This window comes from Sporothrix brasiliensis (assembly GCF_000820605.1).
Source record: "Sporothrix brasiliensis 5110 chromosome Unknown Cont15, whole genome shotgun sequence".
In the NCBI taxonomy this organism is placed as follows: Eukaryota; Fungi; Ascomycota; class Sordariomycetes; order Ophiostomatales; family Ophiostomataceae; genus Sporothrix; species Sporothrix brasiliensis.
In genome coordinates this window covers 2,963,703-2,980,508 of record NW_024467134.1, presented here as the reverse complement: position 1 = coordinate 2,980,508, position 16,806 = coordinate 2,963,703, and the positions used below count along the sequence as shown (strand labels likewise).

The 16,806-nt window shown below is 52.1% G+C and overlaps 4 protein-coding genes and 1 non-coding gene across 5 annotated transcripts; 2 read left to right on the top strand and 3 right to left on the bottom strand.

Moving 5' to 3' along the window:
- Window positions 1-6,414: 6,414 nt before the first annotated feature.
- Window positions 6,415-7,269, top strand: SPBR_06135 (uncharacterized protein; the record flags this gene model as incomplete). The annotated part of the gene is made up of 1 exon (XM_040764397.1): window positions 6,415-7,269. One exon carries the CDS (start codon window positions 6,415-6,417, stop codon window positions 7,267-7,269), a length of 855 nt encoding a protein of 284 aa, XP_040622580.1.
- A 536-nt stretch (window positions 7,270-7,805) lies between these two features.
- On the bottom strand, window positions 7,806-7,877 carry SPBR_09477. The gene has a single exon. It is a non-coding gene; the product is annotated as a tRNA-Met (tRNA).
- A 2,188-nt stretch (window positions 7,878-10,065) lies between these two features.
- SPBR_05844 (uncharacterized protein) lies at window positions 10,066-11,685 on the bottom strand (the record flags this gene model as incomplete). Its single annotated transcript, XM_040764107.1, has 1 exon — window positions 10,066-11,685. One exon carries the CDS (start codon window positions 11,683-11,685, stop codon window positions 10,066-10,068), a length of 1,620 nt encoding a protein of 539 aa, XP_040622579.1.
- A 1,537-nt stretch (window positions 11,686-13,222) lies between these two features.
- SPBR_06101 (uncharacterized protein) lies at window positions 13,223-14,175 on the top strand (the record flags this gene model as incomplete). The annotated part of the gene is made up of 2 exons (XM_040764363.1): window positions 13,223-13,268; window positions 13,331-14,175. 2 exons carry the CDS (start codon window positions 13,223-13,225, stop codon window positions 14,173-14,175), a joined length of 891 nt encoding a protein of 296 aa, XP_040622578.1.
- A 1,565-nt stretch (window positions 14,176-15,740) lies between these two features.
- SPBR_06186 (uncharacterized protein) lies at window positions 15,741-16,430 on the bottom strand (the record flags this gene model as incomplete). The annotated part of the gene is made up of 1 exon (XM_040764448.1): window positions 15,741-16,430. One exon carries the CDS (start codon window positions 16,428-16,430, stop codon window positions 15,741-15,743), a length of 690 nt encoding a protein of 229 aa, XP_040622577.1.
- Window positions 16,431-16,806: the final 376 nt, after the last annotated feature.

Here is a 16,806-nt window from a genome sequence, read left to right as displayed (position 1 = left end):
ATAAAAATGAAAATAAATAAAAATAAATAAAAATAAAAATAAAAAGATTAGTCTCTCTGGAAAATGTATAAACAAGTATCAATAGTTTGAGCCCACACTCGTGTCTCCTTCATCTTCAAAACACCTGCATGGCAGTACCACCAAGGATTCTTCAGCTACCGGTTCCCCTTGCTTCCCCCACCATCCATCGCGTATGGTAATTACAGGCTTTTAGTGTTGTCTCGCTTGGCACCACTCTTCAGGTCATCGCAATCTACAGACTACAAAGCAGCACTGTTCTCCGTAGTTCATCGTACATGTACATTGCATGGCTAATCTTTCTCAAGTACATGCAAAAACGGTGAGCACGTGTTCCAACCAAGACGCCACATGCCTAGATCGTGCTTCTTTAGTTCCTTTTTCTTTTCTTTTTCTTGTTTTTTGTCACAGTGAGACAGTTTTCTGCCCAACGTCGCATAGTTTGAAAAACCTATCGGGTCACTCGCATTTTCTCAGCCGCGCCTCACATCCTCTTTGCACGAGCTCACGGTCTACGATTCTTCTTCCTCGGACGGTAAACTTTTGCCTCTTCCTTGTTTTTCATCGTCAACTCATCCATAATCGTATGACAATCATGCATAATCGTATGACAATACCATCATCACTTGGAGGTCAGAACACCCATATTTTGCTTCCCGGGTGTCTGCACGATGCACATACTGTATTCAGCCGCAGGTGTCCTTAACCTGTCAACTCTGCAACTGCATGGTATCATCCGGGAATGACCTCTTGGCCAGGCTGGCCGTCTCACATACATATGCATACACTGGAAGCAGAAATTGCACACCAAGCCTATATCCTAGTCCCACGTGAAAGTCTGGAGACGTTGTCACGGATTCCTTTCCTTCTTTGCTGTACACGGACATTTGACTCCTTTCGTCGACGCACCCCAGCCCTTGTTTACCTTGGTCGTATTGCGTCGTATATCTGTATTTCGATCTTGGATGAGGATAAAGAAACACGAAAGGGCAGATTGGCTGTCGATCACACCCCCACCCGTCGTCCATCGTCGCATATGGTTTGTTGGTACAGCCTTGTTTGTTGTTGTGTGCAAACGTATTCCGTTTCTGGTTTGTATATGTGTGCGTGTCTGCCGAGTATTACTCCGTAAAAAGTATAGTTGCTGGGTACGTTCACCTCTGAAATCCGTAGTTTCTTGTCTAGACCGTCTTAGTTTCTAGGAATAATTCTGCTCGAAAATTGAAACCTCGAAAATTGAAACTATAAACGGATCATCAGGAATGGCTCGGGACTGAATCACAAAGTGGGCTCGCCGCTTTGCTGTCGTCACGTAATGCTCCATCGCATCCCACTCTTCTGCTTTTGGGGCTTCCAAGTGGAGGAGCTCCTCCAAACGGGCTGCGTGTCGCCTAGCTGGTGCAAGGTACAAATTATTTCGACGACGTGCTTCCGCCAGCCTTGAAGCTTGGTCCGGCCGTTGGAATCCACAATTTAGTCGAGTCCCGCGCAAAACTAACCAGATTCGCATGACTTGCCGTATACGACATACTGAAACGGGATATTAAGTTGGAAGATGCTCGTACATGATATCGATTATCTCCCAAGGAGCCAAGGTACTAGGGCAGGGGTCCCTGTTCTGTATGTAAAAGGATACGCACAGTACTTATGGAGAACGCCAGGATGCCAATGCTGCCCTGGACTGGCCCGCCCTCGGCCCGCCGCAATCGCTCATGATGTTGCCCTGTCCACACGCCGGGCTGCCGGGGTTCTGCTTCGGCTTTGTTGGCAGCAGCTTGCTGACACTTGGGCACCGTCAAATCCACCGAAATTCAATCATTTTTAAAGCCAACAGACCTGTAAGTCAGAACGGGCTGAAGCGTTGTTCGTTGGCTGCCAAACGAAGCTGTGCCTGTTGGCTCTAACCCCCATTCTGGCACATTTTGAGGTCCAACAGTCCTCCAAGTTGGACCTGATTATGCACCTTGACTATTTTGGGCAGTCAGGCAGTCTCTTCTACTTTTCCAGAAGTCAGAAGCTAAACTGCGCACATGAAAGTCAGTCCACTATTGTGGGGTACCCTACTCTAGCTGGCAGCGTATGATCTCCATTCTGGCTCCCAAGCCCATACAGTCCTGCAATTGCTGCACGAGTGCGTTCTTACCTCTTCCTAATGTTGAAAAAGTGTAATTTTCTCAAAGGGGATCGATATGCCTCTTTGCGTCTTTGAATCGTCTCCTGCGATCGACTGCTGGGAGGGCCTGCTAGGGGTTATTGCAAAGAGGGGGTGCATGCCATACAGAAAAGAGCCGCATTTAATCGGGCTGGTCTCCAGAGCCACAGAACTGCTGAGACTTTCAGTTTGCAGTTTAGATCCCCGACCGCTCCAATATTTCTATCACCTTGAGATGTGCTAGCAACTTTCTGCATGCGACTGGCAATGCCTTCTCCGCTTTGGGCCGGCTGCATATTGGCAAGAATGAAAAAAAGAAAAGAATCTCCTAGAAGGAGAAAGAGGACATCGGGGGTTTCGGCGTCTGGATGGCAGATGTCAAAGTTCTCCTGCTCAGGCATCCACTCCGAACGCTAATTTAGAGGATAGCAACGCTGCAGGAATTGATTCAGGGATGAAATAGAGAAATGAAGGGGTTTGAACTCAGTGCTGTCAGGGTGTTGTGTAATGGTACTTCCTGCAAAATAGTTCCAAACTAGGTTCCATAAGTACCTTGCAGCTTATAGACTAGGGCAGTGTGGGACAGGTTTATCTTTGAATTGACTCGTGGATGAGGAGAGTTCAGAAGACCACAACGAGTTCTTGGAGTCAGTACGAGGTTCTGGGACTCGAAAACTAGGGGAGATATTCACACAGAGATGGCGGATGTTGAGCGTAAGATGATGTACACCGGAGTTGGTCGTTGGGTCGTTTGATCGTTAGGTAGTTTGGCCACTGGCGTCGTACCAGGGAAGATGATATTGTAGAATGATGGCATTCGTCGTCTCCTACTTCCCCTTGTTGTCGCACTCGTAAAATACACCAGACTTGTGCCCTTGGCAAGCCTTGTACAAGATGTTGCTCTCTGCGAGTCGAATGCAATTCTCAATAGCGTTCTCAGTGGGACAGAAACGCCCCATATTCAGACAGTTCTCTCTTTTTGAGGAGGCGTGCAAAGTGGACGATTTGATCGACAGTCTGCCGGCTCGTGTGTTAGTGTCCCGTTGCTCGCCAAGCACATCCAAAGCACCGAACAACTCTCTAGCGCAATTGGCAATGCTTCCCCACATGCATTTGGCTCCTGATCAGCCACTAAATGAAAATGGTGAGGCTCATGAAGGACGCAATTGAGATAGACACCCGGAGAGGTTTTGGTATACGACGCGAGACAAGAGAGGACAATGCCATGTGCGTGAGAAAGTCTAAGGAAGGAAAGAAGGACGACCAACGAAGTGGAATTTGGGGAATCCAGAAAGACAAGAGCACTCTGGATGGCGAGAAGTATTGTTGAGCGTATCGGTGTTGGGCCCACCTCCGAATGAATGACTCTTGTGCGTGTTCGAGCTCTGGCCGTTTAGAGGATCAAGAAAAGAAACGAGGCGCATCGATTCAAGAGCTACAACACAAACAGTGCCGAGAAAAGGAGGCAGTGGAGAGAGACCATTGTCCTCTCTCAGGTCGGTCCCCAATTTGAGTACCTCATACTGGTTGACATGTGTTGGTAGCTGGTCTTGTCAGACTTCGTAGGTTTCTTTCGCGATTTCCACCATGCTCCTCATGAATGGCCTTGCGTATTATCCGTCATACTTTCTGTCCGTCTGTCTCGGCACAATGGAGAACGAAGGCCCTTTGTCGAACATGCCGAGATGCGGTTTTATCTTTCTCGCCGGTGGGAAGGATAGACCCCCATTTGTGGTTGAGAAGTTTTCTTCCGTACCAATGCGAAAAACATTTCCGAAAGAGCTGGTCCATTGATATTGCCCTTCGTCGAGTAATATGCAAATTTTACTAGCAGACGTGTCGTGAGAAGGAATATAGGAGAGAATAAGAGAAGACGAGAGAAGGTAAGCTGTGATGGCGGCGAAAATCGATATAAGAGATATGTATCTCGCCGAGGCCATCCGGACTCAAACCTTCATATGGGACAGTGGACTTCATGAAGCAAGTTGTCTGCCTCTCCAAATTCCACCAGAGTGTGTCTGTCTTGAACAGAACGCGGGGACGTATCTATATCTCTTCTTTGCTAATTTCTCGTCGTTCCCGTGTCTGTAGAGAAGGGAGTCCGTTTCTCTTATAGGCCTTGTGGCGTCTTCTTTGTTACATTCCCGAGGTTCGATATTCGCGGGAACATGTACTTGCTTCCCGGGATTCGGGGAAACAAATCAACTTTCGCTTTCTTTGGCCGGGATCAATCTCTCACTCCACGCAATGGTGAGGTTAAGAAGACTGGTTTTGACAAGGAAGCGAGCGATGAGAGAATGTCCGCGACGAAGGAGTGAGTGCAAGGGACGTATATTGATGCTGGCCGTGCATAGTGTCGAATACAGCATCTCCACTCCGGCAGAGTCAAAGCAAAGTCGATGAAGAGACTGAAGTCCAGCACGGGGATGGTCGGCCGCGACAATGCTCTCGCTCCCGAGCAATTGATCTCCGGTCGCTGTGAACCCCGTATCATGGTCTCTATATCTCTGCCGCAATCTGGCGAGTGCCGGGCAATTCTGCACCATTCCGCTGACTTCATGGTCATGTTTGCAAGGCCATGCTTGGGCAGTAACGCGGCGTTGGCATTTTGCTGGTACCATGGATGCTGCATATCAAGAACAACAAATAGAAGATGGAGAGAGTGCCAGCGCGAACTCTCTAACGCAAACAGCAGTGTCTTGTTTTGCAGAATGGGCATTGGATAGGGGAACCCAATTCGTTCGCACTTGCCAACACAGAGGCAAAAGGAAAGCATCCATGCGTCCCGCCCAGAGGGGGAAGGAACACATGATGTCCCAAGAAGGATGGGACCATCTCGGCTTGAGAGGAAGGAGCCAGATGCAGCAACCACTTTCGACATTGTTTGTCTCGAAAGAGGAAAGGGCATACGTGCGACGAGGGAAGGTAGGCCAAGACTATCAGTTTCATTTATAAAATGCACGAGGGAACTTAACATTCGTCAGATGATAGAGTGCTCGGCTACTCCCAAGCTTTTCTCGACTGGGAGGCTCATGTTTGAACGTGACCAACCTAGTTTGGCCTATTCAGGCAAACGAAGGTCCTGAACAAGCTCGACCAGACGTGGCTCCGTGGCTCTGGGACCGTGACACATTATTAGAATGCGAAATAAGTCAGAAGAGATGGTCGCTTGCTACTCAGCAGCATACCGTAACAAGCACGGACGACCCACGAAGCTTGAACCTGGCAACAAGCGACTTCTGTTCATGCTTGTCTAGCCAGCTTCCGCGCGTCTTGAATCCTGTCTAGTGGCGCAGCAGTACCGTAGCGAAGTACCAGTAACGAGGAAACCAATGGCGCATCCGACTGTCGTGAAGGTATTTCGCTTGAAAAGCCCATCGTCTGCTGCCAGTCGTGGCTTCAGATGTCAGATGCCTCTGCATGTCAAGATACTATTTAGGGCTGGCAATCTGGAGACCTAGACGCGTTACGCTCAGGTGGAGATCTGAGATGACTAATATAATGGGCCTCGCTCAGTATTCACGTGACTGACGTCATTGTGCAAATTAGGAGTGGATCCATTATTTGCGATTCCAATTCCACTCTTCAGTGGCAGTATTTGGAAGACGTGCGGGGCGCAGCAGCACGACATACGGTTGGTATTTTCGAGCGATGTATTAGGTTTTCAAACCTTCGGGCATCGCGAGGCTGAAAGGGCACGATTTCAAATTATTTATTTGTGTTTTCTGCATTGTATGCAACCACACCTAATGCTTTCGTGTGGCGTTGCCGAGAAATTAGTCAGCCCCTTCCCTTTTCAGAGTGTTCCGAACAGGGCGTGCCGAGGCCTGCAGGACTCGCTGCCACGTTGTTTTGTCACGGCCTTTGTTCGAGCCTCTCCGGCTCGTCCGAGTCGCAACATTACACCGAATCGGCCAACGGGACGACCATGCTCCATGTCTCTGCATCGCCTTGACGTCCAACGACATATAAAAACTCATGTCGCGAGCTTTTCCAGCATTCGAAGTATTCAGAACATCGAGAACATCCAGAACCTCCAGAACATCAAAAAGGTACAGAGCTTCTACAGCTTCCACAGCTTACCTTGGACAGTTAGTCGACCATCTATCACGAGCTTCCATTCTACGTTCTCCTATAACATTCCAGCAGCTCGCCGTACATATTCAAACCAGCCATCTTCCAGGCCAGAGGCATCACATCTCTCATACAACCCCAAATCGTCGTCGAAAGACACATTCCGCGACATGTCGGACAAGCTCGTCCCAGCCAACCCGGCTGACGTCATGGTCATCCGTGACCTCACGCCCAACATCACGACACTGTCGCTGCCGTTCCTGCGTGCCGGTCTCTTTGAGATTGGTGGGCGCTGCACCATTGTGCGCTTGACTGGTGGCGGTGTACTCGTTTTCTCACCCGTCGCCCTCACGGCCGATGCGGCCGCCGTCGTCACCCGGCTCGGCGGCAAGGAGGGTGTCCGGTACATTGTCGCGCCCGACATGGAGCACCACATCTTTCTGTCGGAGTGGCTCAAAGCCTACCCGAATGCGCGCATTGTGGCGCCCCAGGGCCTCGCAGAGAAGCGCGCTGCCACGAAGGGCAAAGACCCGCGCGTCAACGTCGACGACGCCTTCTTTGCTGTCCTGCAGGACAAGCGCAAGCAGCCCATGAGCGAGGCGCAGTCTGTCGCCCCCGACTTTGACGCCGACTTCGGCCTCGTGTACTTGGACATGCACCCCAACAAGGAGGTTGTGCTGTTTTACCGGCCCGAGAACGTCTTGATCCAGGCCGACCTCATGTTCAACCTGCCCGCCAACGAGCAGTACCAGCGCGTTGATCCGGCCACGCGGCGCAACACCAACTTCCTTAACCGCTTCTTCCAGGCTCTACTGCGGACCCAAGGCGATGTCAAATGGACGCGGCGCTTTTTGTGGTACTTTGCCAGTAGCAGCGATCGCGTGCGCTTCAACGAGGGCATCCGGGTGATGGATTCGTGGCCGTTTGAGACGATTGTCCCTTGCCACGGCGAGACCATCACCAAGGACGCCAAGACGATTTTCCGCCGGGTGTTTGAATGGCACCTGGAGAACAAGAAGAACTAATCACCTGAAATGTGGATTGCGGAGTTGGGGTATTGAGTTTGTGTATTATTATTTTTTGTATGATATCCGGATCTGTACAATTGTGTTTTATTTAAGTCTGTTTTCATATTTTCTGTCGTGGGTGTAAAGAGGGAAAAGGCCCAGATCCTAATATATGCGTGTTCACAATAGTTTTAAACCATAGTTGTTAAAGATCATTTTCGAAACTGGAAATTGACGTGATCCAGGAGCCAATATCATAGCCGTAACTGGTGGGGGTAGAAGTGGCTATATTCCTGTAAGTTTTTTCTTTCTCTTTTTTTTATTTTTTATTTTTTTGTTTTATCAAGTTCTGTATTTCTTCTTTGTCTTTTTGGGGTAATTAAAATCGAAAAATTTAAGTTTGTTTTTAAAAGGAAAACAACCTTTGAGAACGATAGCAGGGACACCGTAAAGGGAGAAATAGATAGCAAAATGGAATTCACGAGCTTAAATTAAAAGAACAGAAGAATACAAGAGCAAAAACAAACAAAAACAAAAAAAAAAGCATTCTTTATTAGCAACTCCTCGTTTCGATCAAGGGACCTCCGGGTTATGAGCCCGGCGCGCTTCCGCTGCGCCAAGTTGCTTTTGTGCTTTGACTGACTCTTGAATGAAAAATGACCTCATGTCTATTCATATAGCCCATTCTCGGTTCCCAAAGGTGAATTCGGGGGTCCTATTCCTGTCAATGGTCGTTGGCAGAATTTTCTTGCCATTGTTCGGGTGGGAGACGAATTGGTCGCGCGACTTCCCAAAGTATGACTCTTATTTTCGATCTCCACTTGCCTAATTTGTGGTACGAATTTTGGGGATTTTTGGGGCCAGTTTGAGTGCCAGTCGCACCTGCCTGAAAAGGCGGCCGATTGTTGGATTCGCCTCCCCTTGCAGTGACCATTGGGCCTGCCGAACCGACCCACTAAAACACTCCGTACAGAATTTGGTAATCACAGAAAAGAGTGGGGCCTATGTTCTGAAGCATCTTCGCCGAGCGCGACTCAAGCTTTCACTTTCACGCCACGCGCCAATCTCAACTGAAGGTCACATACGCAGAAATAGGTCGACAACCGGAGTACATGGCTTCGGTTCTGCATGAGCCCGAGCGAGAAAGAAGGGGCATCGTCCAGAATAGTCCTCCGAGAAATGGCGGAATGTAACAAAATAGGTACGTTATGTGACAAGTTTATATCCATTTGATTCTACTGTCTGCTTGTTTCTTCGCCTATTGTTGCACTATGCCATTCTGTCCTTCATTCCATGATACATCTTACATTTCCTTCCCTTTCGTCTCTTATTGCGTTCCATATACGGGGCTTCTGCAGTGAAGATAACCACACCAACGGGAAAAGGGGAAAGGGTGCCATTTTGGCCCCCTTACTCCCTTTTCTTAGTCTCGATACGTCTCGCAAGGCATTTGGGTGGTGTGAGCCCCCGGAAGTCGAGCTTGGCCGTGAGAGGCGGGAGGATATTGGCGGAAAGGGAGGACGAAGGCGCACAGAAAGAGGCGGGAGGGTTCCTTCTGGCCCTTTAGGTGCTTTCAGACCTCTCCGTCGACAACTCCCATCAAAGAACAGAGATCAGAGCAGAAAGGACCGTTGTTTCAGTGGAATCTCGCTGATCGAGGAGGACAGGGCATGCGGCAAGGCCGAAAAAGGCACCGCGAGGAGTCGACGAGTTCCCGCCGCCCGCTCTGTTGTATTACACCTTCTTCCTTTTCTCTTCTTCTCTTGGCCACACCCCTGCGTATCCAGACGGTCCAGCTTTGTTGGGCGGAACACTGAGGACAATTTTCACAGTGGAACGAGCCTTCCGGTCCCTTGCTGGTAACGCAGCCTGGGTCTCAGGCGATGATCTTCCAAAAAACAAGTATAGTTTTCAATCCGAGTTCCTGGAGAATCGCAGACGTGGTTTCAAAGCCGTGGCTCTTCTCCTTGTTCTGGAACGAGGCGGTTTGGTGTCTCGAAGGACAGAGGAAAGGAGAAGACAACAGAGCGCCGTAGAGGCAAGGACGTTGGTGGACCCTTCGGTCCCCTCCCATTCTTTTTCGTCCTTGCTGGCTTGTTCCCTTTCCTTACCCCTGGGACACACTACCTTCATGGCCTGCTATGTCGGCTATAAACATGAGCCCTATGATGTGAAAGTCCAATGGACACAACAAAAGCCAAATTTGATGGATCTTCGCCCGCATTACAGGCCTCGTTTGGGCTTTTGAGGACGTATCCAGCACAGGCGGGCGTACAGACCGATGGTCAGGACGGAGCTCTCAAAAGTGCTCTGGACGCCATTGACGCTGTTCGTCTGTCTTGCTGGATGACCTTTAAATACGGACGGGGCTGGTTGGAGACCGCAAATGAGAACCACAAGAGAGCTAATCTGAGGGCATTTCACACAAACTCCTTACCTTATTTTGCTTTGATGCTGGCTCGAGATCATGTTATCACGATCACCACTAACAGCCACTCTTTTCATACTAGGTGACTCGACATCCCACGACAACAGGTACGGTTGATCCATTGCCTTGGCATATTTCTACAGGGAGGTTATCCTATATTCCAGTCTTGGCCACAACGAGGCCAGTCGCAAATGCCCACGTAGACAAAAAGTTGTGTGTGTCCAATCATGCCCCACCGGAAACTACCTAACAAATGCAGTGCAGAAACAAAGGTATAGAATAGAAAACGTGAATCAATGATATGCTTAGGAACAGAATGCCATGCTTCTTCCCCGCCCTTGTCATCTGCTGTGTGATTCTGGCGCCGTCTTCTTGTCGCCCACGTCTTATCTGCCACCGGACAGCCGCCATGCTTTAAGTGGCAGTGCTTGTAGACGCAGCACCTGCGGCCGGATGAACATGGTGAATGCGACCGTGCCCACCAGCACACACAAGATGTTGACAATGTAGTAGCCATCGCGCTCCAGCTCACACGTGCCGCCGCCGTCGACACACCGCTCCTTCTCCAGCTGCACTGCGCACGAGAACGCCTCCGTCACGAGCGGGCCCTTGAGCTTGGCTGCCATCTCAGACGCCCCCGGGTGGCACGTCGCTTTCGTAAAGTAGTCCACCAAGCGCAGCACAAAGTAGCGCGGGAACGTGCCGCCAAGGTTGCTAACGGTCGCCAGCAGCGTCATGTAGGTGCCGCCAATGGCCGGATCGGCGATGCGTGCGTGGAACGCGGACACGGCGACGAACATGACTGTGTTCATAAAGGTCGACATGACGTGCTCCAGGATGACGATGAACAGGTAGAGATGGTTCACGCCATTGACCGGGAAAAAAATGACGGTGAGCTGGGCAAAGACGGCCGCCACCAGGCGGCCCGCGAAGCCCCAGCACCAGATGCGCATGGGCGTGAACTCTTGCGACCACTTGCCGACATAGTAGCCCAGGCCAATCTCGAAAGGAAAGTCAATGAGCACGGTGAGCGCCAGGTTGTCGGTGCCAAAGCCCTTTTCGAGCAGCTTGAGGTTTGTTACGCCATCGTTGGCCTGGAAGCCAATCTTGGCAATCAGGTGCACGAAGATGATGGTCTGCACGTTCTTGAGCTTCAGGACGCCCCACATGATCCGGTACACGTCCCAGACGCCCTCCTCGTTCTGCGCACGCTCCTCGCGCTTCAGCAGCGCGAGGCCCAGCGTGACAATGATGAACGCCCAGCCCCAGAAGCTGAGGTAGTGGCCCAACTCCATCAGGCCCACGTCCAGCGGCGCCGAGCGGAACCAGCGGTTGGCGAAGTCGGGCGAGTTGAAGGCCAAAAAGACGGTGTACGACAGGAAATGGCCGCCGGTCAGGCCGACCGTTTGCGCGGTCGAGGCGTATGAGATGTTGCCAGGGGTCAACAGCGTCAGCGCCCAGCCGTCGACGGCAATATCCTGCGTGGCGCACATGAGCACCAAGAAGAACCACCAGCGCGTAAAGTTCCAGATTGTGGAGCCGCCGGGTTGGCCCATGGTCTCCATCATGCCGTCGACCTCGGACCCGAGCCAGATCATGCCGAAGCCTGACAACATCTGGATCGGCAGGATCCAGCTCTTGCGGCGGCCTACCTTGGGGCTCCAAACGGCGTCCACAATGGGACTCCAGAGCAGCTTCAGCGAGTAAGGATACGAGGCGAGCGTGAACACGCCGATCTGGCTGTAGGACATGTGCTTCTTGAGCATGAAGGGCACGGAGCCCGTGGCGAGGCCGAGCGGGATGCCCTGCAAAAAGTAGAGCAGGACCAGTAGGCCGAAATTCCGCTGGTCCTCCTTGGGCAGCTCGAAGAAGCCGTGGTTGTTGATCTTGGGAGTCGTGGGGACGTGGTCGTCGAGGGTAAACGACTCGCGGGCCATGAGGTTGGACGTCACGGCATCCGACTCCACGTTGCCGCCCTTACGGCGCAACTCAACGCCGCCGTTCATCTTGCCGTTGCCGTTACTTGGGCTGTGGCCGTTGCCGTTGGGGCTTATATCGCCCGCGTTAATGGACAGGTGTAGTTTGCTCGACTTTCGCCGTATGCTTCCGTTTGCTGTCTTGCTTCCGGTTGTGCTCTGGCGTGAGCTACTCTGTCTTCTGGAGGGAGAAGGTGTTCTGTCGTCATCGGAGGTATCTATGGGAGGCCCGTCTACGTTGCGGGATTTGGAGCGTCGAGATCTGGCACCCATGTGGAAGTCGTCGAATTGGCTAAGGGTCTCCAAGGTTTGGAATGGTCTTGAAGATGGCGAAGAGGTATCGTGTGTTGGAAGTGTTTCCAAGGTGAAGGAGAAACGAGTGGTTGGAAGGGAAGTGGTAACCGGTGATCGTGGAAGGTAGTGGAGAGCTAGGTGCAGATGGTGCAGATTTGTAAAAGCAAGGATGCTTGTTGTGGGAGTGCTGATGGGTTGTAGTGTCCAGTGTGGTTGTCGATGCGAAGCTGCAGATCGTAGATGCGGTCAAGTTGTGAAGCGGCAGAGATCGGGTACGGTAGGGTTCGGGTATGTTGGTAGAGAATAAAGAGAGGATCGAAGATGTCGAGAGACTGTCGAGCAGAAAGAAAAGAACACGGCTGAGAGGGTCGCAACGTGGCCAAGACGCTTCGTTGGCCTGTTAGGACAAAAGCTTCTGGAAGGCGGGACAGAAGAACGAGAAATAAAAAGAACACGGCGGTAGAAGGTAGCCAACCAGCCTCAAGGGGCGTCGATCGTCAAACTGTCCAATGCACGACCAGTGTAGGGGCGACTGTCTGCGGTGTGCGAGAGCTTGTGTGCCGTGTAAGTGGGTGCGTAAAGGACAGTGGGTAAATTGAAACGACAATGTGGTGCCTAGGAAGCCTCGGAGGGCTGTTTTGTCCGGCGGCGGAGCATCCGAGTACCTTTTTTTTCTTTGATTGGAAATCGGCAGCTAAAGCAACCGTGGCCTCTGTGTCAACGCGGTGGCAAACGGAACGGCGCCAAATAGGCGGCAGGCCGAGAGTTAGACCTGCCCAACGAACGAAATCTCGCAGGGAAAAACAAGGCTAAAAGCGAGTGGGTGAGGGGTGCTGCAACGGGGTTGTCTGCAGCCTGCGACGGGAGCGTTGCTTGAAGCCCTTTTTGACACGTCACGATGCCGTTGGACGTCGAAGCTGAGGACAGGGGCAAGGCAAGAACGAAGAAAATACCTGGCTTTAGAGGAAGGTGCCAACAAGGCAAGAACACGCCAAATACCAAATCGGGCAATGGCATTTGTGGGGGAGGTGCGACTGCACGTGATTCTGATACAGTTCAGGGAGCCTGCCAAGTGCTGCCATTGGCTGTTAAGTATTTTAGGGAGTAACGCGCCCTATACGTTACAGGGGAGGGTCCTAACTGCCACTTAAACCCTGTTCAGCTTAGTCATTTTCGCAACATGGCTGACCCCCCAACAGCCCTTTATCGCGACGCGTCTCGATGTCTCTCACTCACAGCCTCTCACAGCCTTGCGCAGCCCCAGCAACCAACCATGGCATCGACACTCGATGATGAGATTGAGCAGCTCCGCGAGAGGGGTAAGTGGGTGGGGATTTACGATATGGTGGCGAAAATATAACATTTACTGACTGTTGTCCAGCTGTGGTCTTGCGAAAGCAGCTCCAAGTCCAGACCTCCACACTGCTCTCCGCGTCGAGAACTCGCCAGATTCTCAATGACGACAGCCATCGCGATGCTACCACAAGAAAGAAGCTGTTGAAGCTGTGCTACGCCCACGATGCCCACAAGCAACAGGGTCTCTACCGCGCAGGGGCCTCCGTGACCGCTTTCCGCGTTCGTGACCCGGACCCAAACGCCGTCGACGGCGGGCGCGTGCTCGGCCTTCGCTTCGACGTCATGATGGGTGCGCAGTTTCTGCGTCCGTACTACGTTCTTCTCAACCGTGACACCGACCGTGCCCGCCCGAGCGGCCGCAGCCGAGGCCAGTCCGATGAAGAAGCACCTCTTCGCGTGCATCGCCATACTGTCCCGCCTTCTGTTCCGCTCGGCGGACTTGCAACGCGGCATCTCGGCGCCACCCAGTACGCGCCCTCGGGGCCCAAGTCCCCAGACCTGTATGGGTTTGCACGTGCCACGCGCAGGGCCCTCGTTCGCTATCATAACCGCCTGGCCGTGATCGGCGACCTGCGCAAGAGCGTACAGCAAAGGGCCTCGAAGGTGGCAGCCGAGGCCGCCAGCAGTGGCGTTGGTATCGACGCCAGTACCCTACTTGCCGATGTCAGCGGTGCCGATGCCGAAGCCAAGCAGATCCGATTCGACTGGGCCGACGGGCGCACAGGCCGTCTTGTGCTGGACGACGACGGCGACATCCAAAAGATGGTCGTCATTGGTGCCACCGGTGCGCGCGACCGGGCTGCTGTGCGGGCTCTTCTGGCCGGTGAGAAGACAGCGATGGGCCTTGTTCAGCACATGAGTGGCTCATGAGAAACGAGCAAGTGTCACTTTCGCATCAGCAAAGGCCAACAAACATAAGCAAACGTCATCTAACAAGCGATTCGGACCGCTCGCGACTTGCAGCACCCATTTCATGCATTACTTTTAGCTGAACGATCGCGACCGGTGCTGAAAGGAGCGTAAAATTCCTGATGATCCCGACTCTCCACGATTCTGCTCAACTACCGACGAGGTCACGAACTAGCGAGTTGGCAGGCCACCATGCATCTGCCGTCGGTGTACATGGTCCGCTGTCATAGCACAACGAAGCTATTGACAAGGTCACGCGTTGCGAAGAATCGACTTCCCGGGCTTTCTGCACTGCCTCAATCTTAATCCCTTCGGGTTATGGCTCAATAGACGAAGGCTTCGCAGGTTTCGAGAAGCAGGCCATTCGAGATAGCCGGGCCTAGACCATAGTGCCAGTCGACTGTGTACCATCAACGAGAAAGGGAAATGTGGGGATAAATTGACGGCGATACTCGACGAGCAACAAGGAAACCTGGGGAAATGAGACTCATTTTGGGAAAATAGAGGTCCGCCCGCGATACGAGCGCCTGCTTTATATCTTGAAGAATCGAGAGCATTTGATGCTATCAACATACCCGGAGCGTAGGCTTTAGAAGCCGTCCCGCGGATCGTGGCTTGCTCATCGGAAATGCAAATTCAACTCAAAACGCATTGCTAGGCTAACAGGGCGTATTCCGGTGGAGAAAAGCCACCTATTATTATCATTTTCTATATCCTTTTTTCACTCTATCTTGTCATACACGTCCACGACTTTATTTTTACCGGTGCTTTTCTTCTTCTTTTACCAGGTGTCTGACCACTGGTAGTCTATGACTCGTGCGCCGGCTGTTAATGGGCAATTATAGGCAAGGCCAATATAATAAAATGAGCCAAGGGGACGAATAATCTCTGCCGCACTTTATGGCACGGTCGGTTCAACGCCCTGGGAAAGAAACAATTGAAAACGGCAGGAGAGAAAAACAATCAAATAGAGACACGGGGAAGGACATATAAACATTTTATGCACACGTGTAGAAACGGGCCTAAAGGAAGGACAACGAGACAAGAGTTGAGAGCGAGGGAAACAAACCATTCCGGCTTTGCGAAAGTTCCTGGATCTCACCGTTATTGTCTTTCATTACAGTGTGGTCTGTCAATACCAGGTAGTGCCTTTTTGTGATGAATATCAGTGTCTGTCGTTTTTGCATCGCAGAACTCACCTTGTTCGTGGGATTTATCACTCTCAAAAAAGGGCCTTAAATAAACATACACTGGATTGATTGGCACTATTCTAGGTTGCTTTGACAAGAAAATAAATACAGCAGAATAAAAAAACAAACCTATGGTCAAACATGGAGATGAAATATGGTTGATTACAGGGGAAAAAACGAGCAAAGAAATACTCACACATATTCAAACCGGAACCACTTTCCTCTGTACCCAACTCAACATATGGCGTCTGTTCCCAATGATGACTTTTGATTTATTTTGGTCGTATAGAAATTGGACAGGAGCGCCCTTTCACAAACTTTCACCCCTTATTTTAATTAGAAAAGGGCGGCAACGGCAACGGCTGCGGCAACAGCGCCGGCCGCACCGAGACCGTTGTGAGCAGCGCCGGCCGTGACAACGACATGCGGAGCAGATGTGGTCGGGGTCTTGGGGGCCGAGGTGCCGGAGCCAGCAGCAGCACCGCTGGGGTGAGCAGCCGAGCTCCAGGCCTTGGACGGCGGCGCGGAGGCAGCAGGGGCCGAAGAAGCCTCAGCAGCGGGGGTGCTGGCAGCGGGGGCCGGGGCAGACGGGGCGGCCGGGGAGGAGGAGACGGCCGGGGCGCTGGTGGGTGCGACCCAAGTGTTTGCCGGCGACGAGACAGCAGGCACGGCGCTCGATGTGGGGACGGACGAGACGGGACACACGGTGGTGCTGACAGCCACGGTGACGGTGGTGAGGACGGTGCTCTCGGCCGGGCACGACGTGACGGTGGGGTGGCAGCTGATAATGGTGCTGGTCGTGGTCGAGAAGATGGTGCTCGTGGTCAGCTCGACACTCGGCAGAAGCTCGCCGACGGGCGTCGTCGTCGGATGCGCGTGGATGGTGGTGGAGGGCACGAAGAAGCCCGTGCTGCTGTACGGCTCGTCTGAGCAATCCTCACCATCACCACCGCCGGGGAAGTTCAAAGATTTGGTGGCCGTGGCGAAGGCAGCCAGGGCGAGGAGGGAGGCAAGAGCGGACTTCATTGTGACAGTGAAGGGGGTATTACAATATATAGGTGTGGAGGTATACGGTCTGTTTGAATGAAGACGATGGGTAGAGGCGTGAAGTGTAGGAGCAAAGCGTATTGTTATGGATGTTTGAACGAATGACTGGTTAACGAGCGGTGGTAGACTGAAGACAGTGAGAAGGGAACATGCGTAATCGTTTGATAGGAGCGAGAGAAGAGAGAGAAGGGCAGTGAGGAGACGGTGTGCCTTTTATCTTTTCACCACCGCATGGCTGGGGCCTACTCATCGGCCAGAGAACAGTCCTTTCGTCATTTCGCGCCGGCAGTAGACGTAGAGCAAACGTCGTCTGTGACGAGGCAGGGCTTAGGAACAGAAAGGGCGGCCAGCAAGG